The sequence below is a fragment of the Falco peregrinus genome, chromosome 5 (assembly GCF_023634155.1).
Source record: "Falco peregrinus isolate bFalPer1 chromosome 5, bFalPer1.pri, whole genome shotgun sequence".
In the NCBI taxonomy this organism is placed as follows: domain Eukaryota; kingdom Metazoa; phylum Chordata; class Aves; order Falconiformes; family Falconidae; genus Falco; species Falco peregrinus.
Window position 1 is genome coordinate 14,308,274 of NC_073725.1, and position 17,707 is coordinate 14,325,980.

General features: G+C 40.0%; 1 protein-coding gene across 3 annotated transcripts in view; it reads left to right on the top strand.

Annotated features, from left to right (window-relative positions):
- Positions 1–1,939: 1,939 nt before the first annotated feature.
- ANO10 (anoctamin 10) overlaps positions 1,940–17,707 on the top strand; it is a 128,261-nt gene continuing 112,493 nt past the window's right edge. For 2 of the 3 annotated variants that reach the window (XM_055804149.1, XM_055804150.1), the window contains exons 1-7: positions 1,940–2,070; positions 5,011–5,163; positions 6,264–6,446; positions 8,713–8,847; positions 10,560–10,679; positions 13,158–13,727; positions 16,091–16,146. In XM_055804149.1, the coding sequence (XP_055660124.1) occupies positions 2,052–2,070; positions 5,011–5,163; positions 6,264–6,446; positions 8,713–8,847; positions 10,560–10,679; positions 13,158–13,727; positions 16,091–16,146 (1,236 nt within the window). In that variant the 5' untranslated portion in view covers positions 1,940–2,051. Of the gene's footprint in view, positions 2,071–2,585; positions 3,045–5,010; positions 5,164–6,263; positions 6,447–8,712; positions 8,848–10,559; positions 10,680–13,157; positions 13,728–16,090; positions 16,147–17,707 lie in introns of those variants that run through there. The other variant, XM_013303074.3, reaches the window with a different exon arrangement.

Below are 17,707 nucleotides of genomic sequence, written 5' to 3' on the forward strand. Positions count from 1 at the left end.
GAATACTATTTTTCTTTTGTGAACATGGGATTATGTACTAACCGTTATGCATGTCTAGCAAAATGCGAATGTTTGAGAAAGAAACGGAGTGTAACAGTGACAAATTCATTGCATAGCAAGAATGTGACACCTAGTGGATAGACGACATTTAGTAAACGTGATGGTACCGTCAAAGAATAGTGACATTAAATGACGCTATTCAGTAGAACAATTAATTTGATAGCAGAAAAACACATTGATCTTGAATGACTCTTTGCACGGGGCCAAAGTAATTGGGTAACGGCAAGTGCCCCCTGAAAGCTCAGAAGTCAAGATGGTGTCAGAGATTTATTTAAAGGATTTTTTTTGTAAACCGCTAGCAGGATGAAGATGTCAGTCCAAGAAGGCCAGAGGGCTCCTAAAAGACAGAGACCAAAGCCCATGAAGACAGTGTGGATACTCTCGAGATGCATCATAACTGGAGACTTCCAACATGAAAAGCACAAGAATAAAGTGTGTCTAAAACCCCCTTTTGTTAAACCCAGGTCTCTGTTACTGCCATGTTATCTCTTCGAGAAATGTGAGTTTTCCCAGTCAGAAATACTCAGCAGTGCATAACTATATGGTTAGGCCACTGGGAGCTGGACAAGACTGAGACACGGTTTAAGAAGTTTGACTAATGCATTCTGCCCAAACTACTTGATACAGACTGTTTTGCCTGCTACTCCCCACTGCAGTCTGTAATACTTGAATTTCAAATATTCGCATCTCAGTTTTCAGGGGTGCCCTAGTCCCTCACTGTTTCATTGGCTATAAAAGATGGAAAAACTCATCAACAGAAACTGGTATTTTTTAGTGGTTACAGAGTACAAACCAAACTTTTCACTGTAAAATTTACAAATTTTAAATTTGTATGTATTTCCAAATATGCTGAAAAGTGCATGTTGAGTAATAGCCAGATGCTAGAGGAAAGACAAAGCTTACCCTCTGGCAGTTGTGTTCTGCATGTGGTCTATATGTTGGCCCTAAAAAACCCATAACACTGGGGGCTTTTTCCTGCCATCAGTTCCCATTACAGTGGATAAGCCAAAATGAAGCTGCCTTGCGGCCAGCTGGTTTGCACCAGTCTCATCTTACCTGGTAAGCCGTTATGAATCCACTCCGAGTAGCTCAGAGCCATTTGCCGTTAGGCAATGTGCTGCATGCCTACTTGGCATATACCAGAGGCAAACACTGTGCAGCTCCCTGACGGTGCCTTTCAACCTGTGAGGGACAGTTTCTGTCACCATTCTAGGCCTGTATGCACTGTTCATATCTGTAGCTTGACTTTTTTTTTAATTATTATTTTTTATGCAAGGCCCTAATATTTTCAAAATTTTCAACACTGAAGGCCCTAATATTTTCAAAACCAAAAAATATTAGGAGAACCTAGTTTACAAAAACTTCCAGAAGCCCATCAGGGGAGCGTGCTTCGCTAACCAGCTGCTTCACCTGCTGTCCCTTCTCTGCATCCACAGCTTGCTCTTCTCAGCTACAGATGGATGCATGGAATTCTGTTCCCTACAACAATCTTAGCATCAAAATGCAAAAATGTCCTCTTTTGCCTGTAGAAAACGGTGTTTAAAATAAAACTAACCCAGCTGAAGTGCAGTGAGCTCTGGAAGGAGATCTGGCCTGGCAGGAAACAGCATAGGAAGGGAAATGTGGGGGGGGGGGGGGGGAGGGGGGGGAAAGAGGATGAAACAGGAGGTCACAGCCCATACAAGTGCTGATAAAACACTGTAATAAAAGCATTTTGAAAGCATTATAGCGCAAAGGCCAGACGGGCCCCCAGCCACGGCCGCCAAGCGACCCCTCCTCGTCTCAGCCGTCCCGCGCTTGCCCCATGAGCACGCGATGGGGCGGGGCAGCGCCGCCTCCGGCCAATGGGAGGGGGAGGCCCAGCCGCGGCGGGCGGGGCCAGGCCGGTGGCAGCCGGTGGGCGGTGGCACGTCGGGCCGCCCCGGCGCCCTTCCCGCCCGCGCCGGCTGCCTGCGGCCAGGGCCAGTACCGCCCCGTCCCGCCCTGCGGATATGGAGCCGGCGGCCGGCGGTGAGTGCTGGGTGGGCGGCCGTCACCCAGCGGGAAGGGGCCCTCGCTGCCGTGAGGGGAGGAGCCTCCCACCTTCCCGCCCACCCCGGTCTTCCCCGCCGTGGCGCCGAGCCAGCGCCTAGTCGCCCCTCACTGCCCAGGCGCGGCTCGCCCGGCCCGGCGGCGTTCCCGGGGACTCTGGGCTGGGCCTGGAGCCGGCTGAATTACGGGAGCCGGCTTGTTCCCCGCGCGGTGCCCGCCGCAGCCCCGGGCGCCCTTCACCCGCGGTGGGCTCCGGGCGGCGGCGGCTGGGGAGGGGTGGGGCGGTGCCCGCCGGCGGAGCGCGGCCTGGCGTGAGGGAGCGAGTCAGCGGGCGCGGCGGCGGCGGCGGGCCGGGCGCGCCTCTCCCCGGCGGTTCGGCCCCTGTAAAAGGGAGGCGAGACGCGGCCGGGCGGCGGGGGGACGCCGTTGCCTATCGCCTCAGAGCGGTCACGGCGGGGGGGGGCGCCGCGCTGGCTGCCCGGGGACGCCGGGCTGGTGGCGGCAGGGCGATGAGCGGGCCGCTGCTGGGCACGGCCGCCCCGCGAAAAGGGGCCGCAGCTCCCCCTGCCCTGCTGGCCGCGCCGGCTCGCAGACCGCCCGGGGCGGCCGGGCTGCGTGGCTCGGGAGCTGGCTGCGGGGGCTGGCCACGGGCACGGCTGTCCCTGCGCCCCACGCTTCGGGTTCTGGCGTGGGTGTGAGGGAAGGGGCCCAGCTGCACCCGGCTGTGCGCCAGGCGGCGTGCTGGCAGCTCTGCGCTGCGGGCCGCGAGCTGGCGGGGTGCTGCGGGCCGCCGCTAGTTTTCAGTACTAATAAGCCTGAAAAGAACAAATCTTACTGAGTCACCACGCCAAGCACAACAATTCTGAATAAATTGTAGGAGTGAGTTTACCGAGCAGCGTGCTGTTTATACAAACGCTGTTTCGAGAAGACAACTGCTCTGCAAAGTGATACTGGTAACTAGTAACGTTTAATAATTATCTACTGCTTTTCATTTTTTCAATTCTTTAGAACCTGCAGTATGCACAATATGGCAGGCAGTATAATTTTTTAAAATAAAACTGATTAGAGAAAGCAATGCAATATGGTGGAATGACTCATCAAGGCAGTGCAGTCAGTCATTGACAAGCACAGTTACAGTACGTTATCCCTAATGTTTGCCTTGGGTTCACTCTATTTGTGCAGACTTGCATCTAAAATGTTTTAAAATACTTCATTAATCTAATGGATTTCTTTCAAAGACATACATACTTGTAAATCTGAATGCTGCAGAATTGTGTGTAAAAAAAAAAAAAAAGTGAACTAGCAAGTGAAGCTAACAGGAAAAACCCATTGAAATTCAGCTTGAAAGCTTTTTGTGCCAGTCAAAAGCAAATAAACTTGTTGGTTATGCATATGTTAACGGTATCACTGTATTTTGTAGGATAATTTATGCAAAATACTGGAGATTGTGATTTCTCTGTGAATCACACAAAACTGTCATAAAAGCTGAACTGCATCCTTAGAGATACTTAGAAATTAAGTAATTTCAGTCTTTGAACAGGAAGGGGAAAACTGCTGGAAGACTGGGTAAAATCCTTTCTTCGGTGAGGTTAATAGTAAAAAAAAACCCAAACCACCAAACCTTCCCTTCAGTTTTAAATTCTGTGAATTTAGTCTGTGATAGGTTTTTTGGTTGGGTTTTTTAATTTTTATTTTTAAGCCAGGTAGGTTAGTTCCAGATTTATCTTTTTATATCAACACCTCAGAGCTGCTTTATGAAGCATGATATAATGATCTCTGTAGAATCATTATACAGAAGTTGAAGGCACAATGTCAAAAGACTTAAGAGGAGCAGCTGAAGGAACCAGGGTTGTTTAGCCTGGAAAAAAGGAGGCTTGGGGGAGACCTTATCGCTCTGTACAACTACCTGAGAGGAGGAGGTTGTAGCGAGCTGGGTGTTGGTCTCTTGTCCCAAGTAACAAGAGATAGGACAGCAGGAAATGGCTTCAAGTTGTGCCAGGGGAGGTTTAGGTTGGACATTAGGGGGAATTTCTTGAGGGAAAGGGTTGTCAAGCACCGGACCAGGCTGCCCCGGGGAGTGGCTGAGTCACCATCCCTGGAGGTATTTAAAAGTCGTGTAGCTGTGTGGTGGAACATCGTTTAGTGGTGGAGCTGGCAGTGTTAGGTTAACCGTTGGAGTTCATGATCTTAAAGATCTTTTCCAATCTAAATGATTCTATGATTCTATAAAAGTTCACTTAGATATTTTGGATTATTTACATATAAAGTTATGCTGATGCTCCGCGCTGTGCTGTTGTGGATATAAACCAGAACGCTTGGTTTGTATCTTTCAACAAGTCATTTAAATGCTTTGTGCATGGTTTGCCTATTTGTATGATGGGCGTCCTGCTCACCTATGCAAGGTGATGTAAGTTTCTGTAGTGTCATTAAAGCTTCACAAGGTTCCTCCTTCAACGTATAATGTGTTTGCACACTTCTAGCAGGAGAAGCTTATTGGTTTTAGATACCTGCTTGACTGATGTTCTCGTCTGTTAATGTTTTCATTTGCTGACGATACACTGTATCTTTTGTGTGTGTTTTTGTGTGCAAGCTGTTGTTCTTGACGCTAGTTTCTTCTTATTACTTTGTTTCAATGTATTTATTTGCTTTCTCATCACTACCTCTTTGCTGCACATACCAAGAACAATTTCCCTAGAGAGTAGCAGGATATAAATGCTGCTGAAGACTGGTAGCATCTTCCCAAATCACAATCTGAGAGATTACTCAAAGTGCTGTTTTCAGTAGGTCCACAGAAATGGGCAGCTACCACTTTGCTAAACACAGACATATGTCACTTACTATAGTAAAGTTTTGTGAGGTTTTAGGTTGATAGTAAATATTTTTTTAATACTGACATTTCTGTTTTGTTTTTGTACTTAGTAAGCGCTCAAAAGATGGCAGAAAGCTGGTCTTTCTTGGATAATTTTGAACCTAACTTCACGCCCCTGGTAGTAATTGAGCTTGCAAAAGGCACCAAAGAGGAAACCATAGAATGGTTCACTAAACGAATTGTGGACAAAAAAGCAAATGGAGGTGAGTGTAGTATGACCTTCTGTAATACTTTGAAATCGAGTTGGCTCTCATCATAATATGAAGACACATAGAAAATTGGTATTCAGGTATGTTGTGGTTTAATTATTGTTTAGCCAATCACACTCCATTTTGTGTTTTTGAAGTTGGTTGATATTATGTAAGAGTAGAACTTTCATGTCATGAAAATTTAATAACTGAACCCTCTTAATCCAGTTATTAATGAAAATACTGGCTTCGAGTAACATGCCTGTTGAACTCTTGAATCCTTCCATTTTTACAGTGAAACCCTGATAACCTGTCTTTCAGCATAATTTTGTTATCAGTTTTTATCTTCATGGCCTGGAGCATGTTTCTCTTGTTCCTTATGAGCACATTGTGAGCCTTTCCAAATAGAAGACTCACCATATCTACTGTCCTGTCCACAAGACTTGGTACCATGTTGTAGAACACAGTTAAGTTAGCAGGAAGCAATTTCATGTTGATAAACTCATGTTGGATTTCAATTATCTTTCAGCTAGCTTGTAGGCTTTTGCAAAGACAGTGTTTCATTACTTATTTTAGTATACTCCCAGGATCTGAAGTTAGGCTAATGAATTTGTAATTCCTTAGGCTTTTTTTTTTTTTTAACATCTTTTAGAAAGGCATTCTTTATTGCTGTTGTAGCTTATTATATCTTACAGTCAGTGATATTTCTGTGGCTGTTGGATTTGTGACTACAAACTTGCTTTCAGGCCTCTGTTGGATGTCAGGGGTGTTTCTGTTTTGTAAGTCTAGTCTCCTTAAAATGAGTGGGACTGTTTGCAGAAGTGCTGGTTATTTACATGATGTGAGCATTAGGGATGAAGATCCCAACTGTCCCCATTGTTCCAGTTCACCTTCTGTGAGCACTTCCACAGAAACAAGGCTAAATCAAGGGGTGACCCTGCAAGATTCTGACCACCACACTTCAGGTGCTGTTGAAGCCTTAATTCTTCTGGCCTTTAAAAAGATGAAGCTTCAGCGCTCCTTATAACTAGGTCCAATATAATGGATGCTAACACAGTAGGTTTTTGAGATGTAATTTTAATGTCTATTCTTCCTTATTTTGCTTTTCTTTAAAGGTGCACAGCTGCTGGTTAAACCATTGGTCATGGGAAATGGAGATAAAAATATTTATCTCGTTGGAGCTTCCCACTTAAGGCTGTTGCTGGGAGCTGAAACTGTGGGTTTGGTGAAGGAATGTAATGATAACTCAATGAGAACTTTTACATACAGCAGTAGAAAAACTTTCAAATATTTTGCAGGTAAGCAGTTTTAGGGGTCTTTGTCATTGCAAGGCTGTGCCTGAAGATTATAAGCAATAACACTGCCAGATCTTTCATGGTCTTTCTTTCCTTGAAATGGTAACAGTGAACAGAAATAGGAGGAACAAGCCATGAAAAAAATACTCATTTTTCCCTATGGGAATTCAGATCATGTAACAAAACTAAATTACTATTTTTTTTCACATGGATTTGATTTTTGCTTGTGTTCTACTTTTTGAAATGTTTTGAAAATTTGGGGTATACACAATATACTTTTGTATACTCCAAATATTCTTTTATTTGTGTGAAACATTTTTGTTGAAAATAAGACAAGAATAAATAGTTGATAATCAGGAGTGCAGGTTTATCAATCAATGTTATGAATTAACATAGCAATTATGTGAGCCCCTTTTGACGCTTATTACCTTATATCTTATTTTATTATTTTGTATTATATCTTATAATTAGCTGGAGAAAATAGAAATATTTTTCTCTTACATTTACACATTAAACAGAATTAAATAGTTAAATAACACTACAGAGCCATTTGATAGAATTTGGGCATGATTCCTGGCTTCTTCCCAGTACAAACTGGAACCTCTTTGTCCCTCTCCCAGTACAGACTGGGACCCATCCCAGTACAAACTGAAACCTCTGTCCTTGCCCCAGTACCAACTGTCAGCTGTAGCTCAAAGCACCTGAGCCTGCGGGCTATAGGGAATGTGCTGATGTTTGGTTTAGTGCTGCGAGAAGCAGGGAGTTGGACTTTATGATCCTCATGGGTCTGTTGCAACTTGAGATCTTATGATTTGGGAAATAATTCTCTTTCCTCTTCTATTTTGAGGAGGTGCAAACACAGTAACATTTTCTTTTAAATGTGGTACTTGAAAGGTATTTAACCCCCTTACAGTGGCAGTAGTCATTTTGCTCTCCAGGTAAATATTGGAGTTCCTGCTTAGTTTTGCTAATACTTTTCACATGCCTGTTTTGGTGATGCCTTTCACCATATTTTCGATATAAAGGTTCCTGGGTCTGTCTGAAACAATAATAAAGTTGAGATTTGTTGTTTGTTTGATGCCAGTTTATTCAACACCGCTGCTGTGTGCAGTAACTGTTGCATTGCCTTATCTTTTGTGACCTTGCTTTTCTGAAATTAGGAAGCCTTGAGAAGAGTTGTTGCTTGCAAAGGTACCATTTCTGTTTCATTCATGTGTTTACATTCTTAATGCTAATCTGACTGTCATTGTGAACTTTGTTCTGTAATAGCAGCTGGAACTCCAGCTACTGTAAACCTAAAAGATAATTTTTGCTGTATCTCCTGGTCTTTTTTAAAATGCCAATATAATTTAAGTTTTGCCCAGACCTGATCAGAGGATAAAATAGTTGACCATGCTTAGATGAGATGAAAAATGTCATCTACAAAAGAAACTCTGCAGCCTGAGTTGTCTTACTATTATTTCTAGTTCCCCAATTTAACTGATACCATATTCTTATTCTTTGTATTAGAGATTTGTTGATGGTTTAGCTTCTTTCTTAGTGTATTTAGGGCCATCCCTACAGTTTCTTATTCCTAAGTGGAAAAAATAATCAATTGGTCATTATCTCAAGAAAATCATACTCTTGTTTCCTTGATGATAAGTTGGTGGGGTTGACAATAGTTTTGTTGCTATAGGTCTTCAAAACTTGAGATTTTTGGAAAGGTTTCTTATCGTTTTACCTTATTTCTGTATTTTTATCAGAACAAAATGTTTCAAATAGCTTATTGTTATGTTGAATGGGCAATAAAGAGCAAGATACTGTGATATTTGGTGTGAAATGCTTACTAAAAAGGAGATTTGTCCTGACATCTTAATGTTTTTTTGTTATGAAAATATTTCAGGAACTGTATGGCAGAAAGGGTTATGGAGATTCTGAGTCTGGCAAGTAGTGGATGCCTAAGTAAGAGTCTTTCAGCAGGGCAAGCGTATGTAGTACTTGCTGGTATACTGCCCAGTCTCCAGCAATTAGGACTTCAGGGGTGTCTGTCTCAAGTGATTTATTCTCTTAGTTCATCTGGATAGTCAAAAATGCAGTGGCCAACATGTGCCAGTTAGAGAAAACTTCTTCCCAAGTTTTAAAAAGGGGAGATTTTGCTAATGGATTTTTTTTGGCAGTAATTGTCACATAATTTTTTTTTCCTGATTCTGGTCATTTTTGGTAGTTATTTGCACAATTTCATAATACATTGTCCTGTACTGCATAATTTCATACCTTCTTTTTGATTTAGATGACAATCACAATTTCCTTACAATGGCAGAATGTCAGTATATCATCAAGCATGAACTCGAAAATTTGAGAGCTAAAGATGAAAAAATGATCCCAGGATATCCTCAGGCAAAGCTGTATCCAGGAAAATCAATTGGTAAGCAATGTAGTTTTTTGCCTGTAACTCACAGTGTTGATGTAGGATAGTGTGCATGGTGAAAAAAACCTTAATTTTCCTGCAGTGAAGAGAAATCCTTCAGACATTAGTTCCCCACTATTTTTAATCAACTTTTTCTTGGCACTCCACAGTGATAGATCAAGAGGAAATGGATGCACTGTGCAACAAGAGACATTCTGAGTAGATACTGAGAAAAATGTTTTTCACAATGAGGGTAATCAAACGTTGGAACAGGGTTTTAGAGAGATTTTGGTAACTGTCCTGTAAGACTTTTAGATCTTCACTAGACAAGGCCCTGAGCAGCCTGATTTAAGATGAACCTGCTTTGAGCAGGAAGTTGGGCCAGATGACTTCCAGTAGGCTTTCCATCCTGAGTCTCTGGACTTAGGATGGGGCTGAGACTCTGGCCTTACATTCTTCTCATTTGGATAATTTTCACATATATTGATGTCATCCTTTATTTTTATAATTAGTACAAAAATACTTGGGTTTTTTTTAAATTACATAATAATATATTGGATTGTCTCTATAAAAATACTGGAATGAGTAACAGTGTTTCAGAGCTATAAATTTCACAATATGAAGTAAGTTAGTTCTATTTCATTAATTTGATTTCATTTGTCATCCTCCTTGCTTCAAGAGCTCCCCTTTTTAATGGGAGAAAGAAGCAATAAGAGCTAGTGCTGTTTTTATGGTAGTTGGAACTAGTTCTTTGGCAGAGATGCTACAGTTTATTAGCAGAATTTATCTTAATGTATTTATGTCCTTTTAATAACAGTGTCTTTATTAATTAGTGTTCATCATCAAAGAGAGATCTGTGCATATCCGTGGTTCAAGAAATGTAAATAAATGTAGATGTCTGATGAATTTACAGTGGTAATTTTTTATATAGCTAAGGTATTTTTCCAGTTATGTCAAGTAGATGCTGGGAAAGATGCTGGTTATGTCAAGTAGATACCATGAGAAATGGTAAAAAACTATCACAAAACTTCCAGTGTCTTCCTTCTCCTGTTTTCAAATTTATTTTCTTTTTTAATATTTCTATGGTGGTAACTTCCAGAGCAGTTTGTTGATTTTTTTATATGGAAAGCAATACTACCCGTTTATCCACATGGGTAGTATTGCTTTCCATAACAAAGTTAAATACAAATTGTGGAATATCTGGTTTGTTTGCAATGAAGATATGTTGTAATTTATGAATTAATGTAAATTGATAATTCAAAAACTGTTTTAGTACCTTCCCCATAATTAATACAACAATGGCTCTTCAATTTAATGTTTTGTTTTTGCTATGTCAGTTTGATTTGTTATGCCTTTATTTGCTCAAATGCAAGAGCCAGACCTTTCCCCACAAAGCTACACGTGACACTTCAGTTCTGACCTGTAGCACTTTTTGTTCAACCTGCATCTGATTATATTGCAAACCTATGGAATAGTTAATAGATGTAAAAACGTTACTCTTTGTCTTCTAGTTGACAGCACAGTCTTTGTAGGAACTGCTCTCTATAATGAATAATTTTTAACTAACATGCAGACAGATTATTTGTTTTTAGGATTTAAATGCTAGATTTATTTCTAAGGAACTTCAGACTTGCGAAGTACGTAATGTAACCCATTTTCTTGTATCAACTTCATAGTCCTTTGAAAGATTACTAGGTACCTTTTTTTTTTTTCCCCCGTTTTGCCTCTAGTGAGAAGATTATTGACCAGTGGTATTCTAGTGCAGATTTTCCCACTGCATGATAGAGAAGAGTTGAAAAAGCTCCGTCACAGCTGGTATGGCCGAGTGAAAGTTGGCTATCAACCTTTAGGTATGTGAACGCTTACTTCACTATGAATATAGTGCAGGGTTTCTTCTGGAGAAGTTTTCTCTTCAGTTTGTGTGAGAAGACCAAGGGTCTTTCTAACTTCTGCTCCAGCATTTAGAATTTGACTGATAGAATTGAAACTCCTGTGTGAAAGTATTGTACCAAGAAGTCTGTTGTTTGACTAAGAGTTTACCTTTTCACATCCCCAATTACCCATTGCAGTTCACCTACTCTCTCCATTACCTCTCTGCCCAAGTTGCTTTGCTGGCCATTGTGAATCAAAGTCCTCTGGTTTTGGAATCAACAGAGTGGCTTAGGCTCTGGCTAAGGAAACATCCATGTTTCCAGGCTTGCTGACATGCACAGTTGAGGTCTCTTTGTTGAGAATTCTCATTGATACTAAGATGGCTGTAAGGTATCTTTTGCTATAATGACTTGCAATACAAGTGTTCAGGAGTGAAGCACTGGATGTGCAGGCTGCTCTTTCTTGATTTTCTTTCTTGTGGCTGCAGGAGTTCTGTATATTTTGGTCATAGTTTCCAAGTCGGAGCTGGGGGGTAGTTCAGAGGCTCAGCATTTGCACTGTGATCATCTAGCTTAGAGTCTTGAAATTAGACCATTGTTCTTTTACCAGCTGAGCAAGTTTTTCCTCTCTCAGCATTTCCCATGTAACCTCCTGAAATGGTTCAAGACTTGTGAATTTGGTGGCTCAGAGGCTGGAGATTCAATGTCTGCAAGCTTCCGTGTAATAACAGTCTGCACGTCACAAATTCTCCCTACCAATGAGTAAAGCAGTAATGGATCAAGCCAAAGCTGTTTTCTCAAATTGACTCTTGACAGGAAAGCTCCTCTGTGTCTAGAATTCCCAAAGCTATTTTGAGTTGTAGACGTATCAAAAGTATGCTTACAACTGTTTGTTTTAAATTCATTGTCTGTATGAAGACTGTTACGTTGTTGCAGGCCGGTGTCACTTGAGTATATTTTACACACTGAATAAGCTTAAAATGAAAATAATTGTTAGTCTGGCAGTGTGAAAAGTTAAGTTCCAGACTGTGAACCTGTAAACTTTACTTGAAAATAAGAAAATAAACATTTGGGAGTTTGCCTGATTATTAATCTCTGGGTCTTGCAGTTGCTTGAGATTCTTTCCTGAGCTAAAGGAAGTTGAAGATCTGGCTTGATAAGGCCTGCTTCCAGAGTATTGTGTTAGGGGTCTTATTGTGTGCTTGTCTTCTGTTTATACAAGAGAGAGGTGGTTTTTTTTGACTAACACTGACTACATACAAAATTTCACAGTAAGTCTCAGGAAGCCTGTTATGTTTGTACTACTAATGTATGTCTCATGTTGTGTTTGGAGTGTGAAATGGCGCAAATGACCTACACTTGAACTTCTTCATTAATAAATTTTTTATTGAGAGTGATTGTGGAGTGCTGATTCTTCTGTCTGTTTGCCTTTCCTTCTTGCTTTCAGAGACTTACCTGATATGCAATTGTGAATTTCTGCTGTAGGGTTTTGTAAATGTCATGGCTGCTTTGTTAAGCTGGTGAATATGCAGCATTGGCATACAAGCAGTCTGGTTTTCCAAGCAGGCAAAGATAAAATAGATTTCAGCATTCTAAACTGTTTGCTAGGCTTTTCTATATCTTATAATGTGGTGCCATTTGCAGATTATGTGGAATAATACTCGTACGCTTTTTTATTAGTATTAAGATAAATGAGATCTTCCTTGGAGGTAATACATCTGTCATTAAATATATCCATTAGTAGTGCACTTTTCAAGCCTTTATAACACCTGAGCAGATAACCTTGGTGAGTACAGCAAGTGTGTATTTCATGTATCAGTTATCTGCTGAAGGGAATGTGTCATCCTGAGTGTGCTATCTGACATACTTAAGATTTAAGATTTCAGTACACCTTTCCATCTATTCCTTTAGTTCCTTGAGGGCTGGCAAAGCACAACTAGTCCTTTCTGGCTGTGAGCAGGCTGAAATAGATTTTTTTTTTTTTTTTTCAGGTGTATGTATGCCAGTGAGAAGCTTCAGAAGTTAGGTGTCACTTGCTGATAAAGTTTTGGTTCTTATTACACCAAATGTCTTCTGTGCCATCCTAGCCATTCATTGATAGATTCTGTTTTCAAGAATGCTAGTGTTTTTGTGCTCTGTTGGTTTTTTTGTTGTGTTGTGTGTCCTGCCCTGCCTGCCCAAGAATATATGACTTAAGGATTGAGATACTTGACTTCTCTACCATCTGAATATATGTATATATGGGATTTTTTTTTCTGTATATATAACAAAAAATAAATAATTCAAATAACCTTCTGAGCTTTTGGGACATGAGAGAAGAAGGAACCAAAAAGCAATAATATTCGTTATGTTATTTAGAAAAAAAATGCGGGCCAAGGGATTAATGTAAAGTCAAGTTTGATATTATACTGATGTCTCTGTTAAATGTGGTCTTAATTGATTTATTTTTCTCTTCAGATGAGATACGCTGCTACTTTGGTGAAACCATTGCTCTCTACTTTGGCTTCTTAGAGTACTTCACATTTGCCTTGATTCCAATGGCTGTCATAGGGATTCCTTATTATGTGTTTGCATGGGAAGACTATGACAAATATGTGATGTTTGCCACATTCAATCTGCTCTGGTCTACTGTGATACTGGAAGTTTGGAAGCGGATTTGTGCCATCATGACATATCGCTGGGGGACACTGTTGATGAAACGACAGTTTGAAGAACCAAGACCAGGCTTTCATGGTGTTCTGGGTATCAATCCTGTCACTGGGAGGGAGGAACCAGTGTACTCAAGTATTAAGAGACAGATGAGGATTTATCTGGTGTCCTTACCATTTGTGTGCCTTTGCCTCTACTTCTCACTTTATGTGATGATGATTTACTTTGATTTGGAACAGTGGGCTCTGGATTATCATGAGGAGAATGAGTCTAACTTCAGCAGCTTGATGCTGTTTGTGCCCAGTATCATATACGCTGTTGTGATTGAAATTATGAACCGTATCTATCGGTATGCTGCGGAATTTTTAACATCATGGGGTAAGGAAGTTTTCTTCTTTTTCCTTAAAGTTAGAATCCCCGATATTTAGAATTTGTTTCTTTGTAGAATACGTTACTGTGAGGTTTTGTTCAGTGGAATGCTAAAGAAATTTTCTGAAGTAGATTTTTACAGTGGGTTGCAAGAGATGGCCATTTTAACTTCTTACATCTATTTTGAGTGTTCTGAGACTGCAGTTTCATGTTTGGTTTAATTTGGTCTGAGTCTAGCATGCCAACAGAAGGGGTGATCCCTGCCTTCCTCCTCAGACTCTCTTTGCCCTTGGTGCAGAAGTCAGCCTTCCCTGATTTAGCTCTTTGGCTATATCAGCTGTAGTGCTGGCAAAAGGGATGAGTTGAGATCATGAGGATGGGAGCTCAGAGGCGGATGGCAGGACTGTCCTGGCAGGTTGCACCCACAACCTGGGTTTGCAGAGTATGTCTTAGTCTACTGGTACACCTGTGCGGAGGATGGCGGCACCGAGATAATGGAACAAAATCTAAACCCACCCAACTAAATGTCATATGAGAGTGTTTGTGTATGCTATATATAACAGAGACTGAGATTTCACATCCCTATCAAAATATTTTCCTCTGGGCACTCTTAGAAGAGGAGGAATGTTATAATAGATTGCCTTTTTTTTTCCCTTATGCATGTGACTTATTTAACAGATTGGGCCTTACGTTTTGTAACCTAACATAAGGATAGTGAAATGTTAGTATTTATTTTGAATTTTAGCACTCCTAAAGACATGTGCAGTCACTTTCAGACAAAGTTAATAGTTGAAGATAATGGGGAGTTAACTGTTTTTTGTAGCTCAATATGGCATGCATTTACAGGACAGAATCCAGGTTACTAAAGCTGGAGACACACAAAGTTAACCTAAGAAAGATGAAGTAAAAGGGAGGTTGATGCAGAAGACAGAATAAGAAGAGGTGTTTTAGTGGGGATTGGTTATGCATGCCAAAATGATTTGCTCAGCAAATTCAGCTTGACAGCAGCAATAGTAAAAGCAAGCAATTTCTTGATTTGTTTGACTGTTCAAGGATTTTATTTAAATAATGACTTTTAAATTCATATCTAGGTCTCAGTTGACTGTTTATTTCATTTTTTTTCACTACACTGCAAGAAAAAGCCTTTATGCAAAATGCCTGGTTGTGTTTATCAGAGAATTAAAATGTTCTGACGGGTAACCCAAGTTTTTTTAATGCAAATGTTTTTGGTTTTAAGCTGATGTTTCATATTCAGCAGCAACAGTATTTATGTAACTCACTACACTGACAGCTTGTGCCTTTTCTGTGCTATCCAACATGTTTATGCTGCCGTGCTGTGAAGAGGATGGAGAGCTAATCTGACTGTCCTACCTTCCCTCCCACTTGGCATATTTTCAGCTAATATCAGACTTAAACAGCTAAACTGACAAAGTATAGGAAACAACCTGGGGTTTTTTTATGCACACCTCTTACACCTGTTTATCACGAGAACTGACCATTTAGTGATAGCTAAAAGCAAAACTTGCATTCAGTCACTTGAGTGCATCTTCCATGTGTCAGGCCCAAATTCACACCCCTGTCAGACTCTGCTGGTTTGTCCTGAGCAATGTCTGTGGGTGACAGTGTCTCCTTTCAGCCTTGTTGACACAGCTCATGCTAGTATGTTACCTTCTCCCACTTAGCCAAGGCTTTAAAGATACAATCTGACAAAATAGCAAAAAGAAATGGCAGATCCCCCATTCACTTCCCTTTCCTCCCCTGTAGTAATGAGCCTTCCTCAAACATCAGCTTTTGACAATTTATCTTGAATAAACTGAAAAATCTTAGTTTTAGAGCCAGTAATACATCTATTGAACTTGGTGTACTTGAGTCTTGCTTTAATGCTTAGGGTGTGATCTAAATTCCATGGAGGTGGATGGCAATGTTTCTGTGAGCATCTACAGGTTTTGAAACAAACCTAGTATTTTCCATATGTATTTCAATTAGTTCTGCATTGTTTTCAGCCAAAGAAAAAAATTAATAACTAGGCACATTTTATTAAGTGTTAAGAATGATGGATGGTTTTTCTGTTATAGACCAGCTCTTCTGAGAAAGAAAGATGTAAAAGGAAAAACCTTTACAGTAGAAAAAATACTGGAGTTCTAGCCAAAAATATGTATGTCAGCACTGTGCATCAGATTAGCTTCATAGGTTAAGTGAGGTACTGGTACAGTATAAATTCTTTCAGCCATCAAGTGTTGGAGGAACTATTCCCCATAAACAGTTAAGTAATTTTTGGGTGGAGGAAAAATGTCTGTTTACTCTCATACCATGCCTAGTATATTATAAGTGCTTCTGCTGTTTACTAATCAATAATTCTGTTGGTATTTTAGAAAATCACAGGCTGGAATCTTCGTATCAGAATCATTTGGTACTGAAGGTTTTAGTGGTAAGTTTGTAGTATAAGCAGCTTTTAAGATTATTTAACAAGAGAACTTGTCATGTTTTATTAGTGCTTTCCTAGCATTACCTCACTGACCTACAGTTTTGTTCAAGGCGAGATACTAGCACAAATATCAGACTAAACAGGATTTCTGCTGTGGTTGCAGTAACTGCTAGGCTGTTTTAGATGCCTCTTTCTATAATAGAGAGTTGGGGTTTTATTTATATTGATTTGTTCTTTCATTACTATTCTGTGTAGTTTTTGTCTTTTGTTAATTGATGTGGTCTTGTTTTCAACTAGGAACTCTTCCTTTTACTTCTTGCAGACTTTATGGTAAACCATATTTTAAAAAGCTCATGTATTAACTGCTGCCTGTATTAACATTCAGAAAACCAGTCAGAGGAGACTGAAGATGTATGTCCATCAATCTGCTCTTATGCAGTTTGTAATATTTTGTAGTATATACTGATCTATTTAATTTGTGGCTCTGAACAAGTAGCTCTTGTGTGTGTATGTATATATGTTTGGTTGCTCTTTTAGGTGTATATCCAGATGCAACACTGATTCTAAGGAACTGTACTGTAAATCTTGAGTTCCCATATAAGATATTCAGTAAAAGCGGTTGTAAAGATCAGTTGATTTTGAGTCTTAATTGTTTCCTTTTTGAAAAGATCATTTAAGTCTCTTCCAGAGTTTTTTTTCACTCAGCATGCTTTTTTTTTTAACCTGCTTGTTATCCTTCTGTTGCTCATAACCTCTAGAGCTAAAACTCTCTTACATAATATTCATAGCTTTGTCTCAGCCTTTCTCAAAAAACAGCACCATCTTTTTTCCCCCATAGGAAATTAATATAAAATAATTTCTAAAATTATGACGTGTCAAATGAGTCCTCCCAAATGTCACTTTCATGCAATGAGTGGCTCTCTGCACTCCCAGTATTATCTATGTTGTCTATGAGCTCCAAAAAAGGAGCTCTAGCCGTGATAGCAAGTAGGAAACTTCAGAGCTTGATTATAATTTTTCAGGTACAATACTGTGATTATGTCTCCTTTCAGAAGTAAGGAATATTTTCTTGGACATAAAACCTCTTGAAGTGATTAAACATAAAGCTCAACTAACATATATTCAGGAATGGTTGTACATATTGAGAGATATATGTCATCCAACATATATACGTTGGTAAAGTATTTCTTTGAAAAAACCCTACCTACCATTACCCTAAATTAAGATGAATACGTCCCTTTCCTTGTTACCTATGGGGAAACTGATAAAAGATGAACGTTAAGTAGACGGTGATGTGTTTCTAATGTCTACAATTCATAACTGAGTTGTAGTTCTCTTTGTATACCATGCTTTAGGAAAGCATTAAGCTTGTCAAATGAAAATACGAATACTACCAATATTGGAAATGAGATTTTTCTGTCCTAAGTTTTAAAAATGGTAAATAAAATTTTAATGAACAGTTTACATCTGAATGGAAGCTATTTAGTCAAGATAACTGTTAAGTTAGATGACAGTCTGCATTTGAATGTTTGCTTGAGAACTAATTACAGATATTCTTATTTGC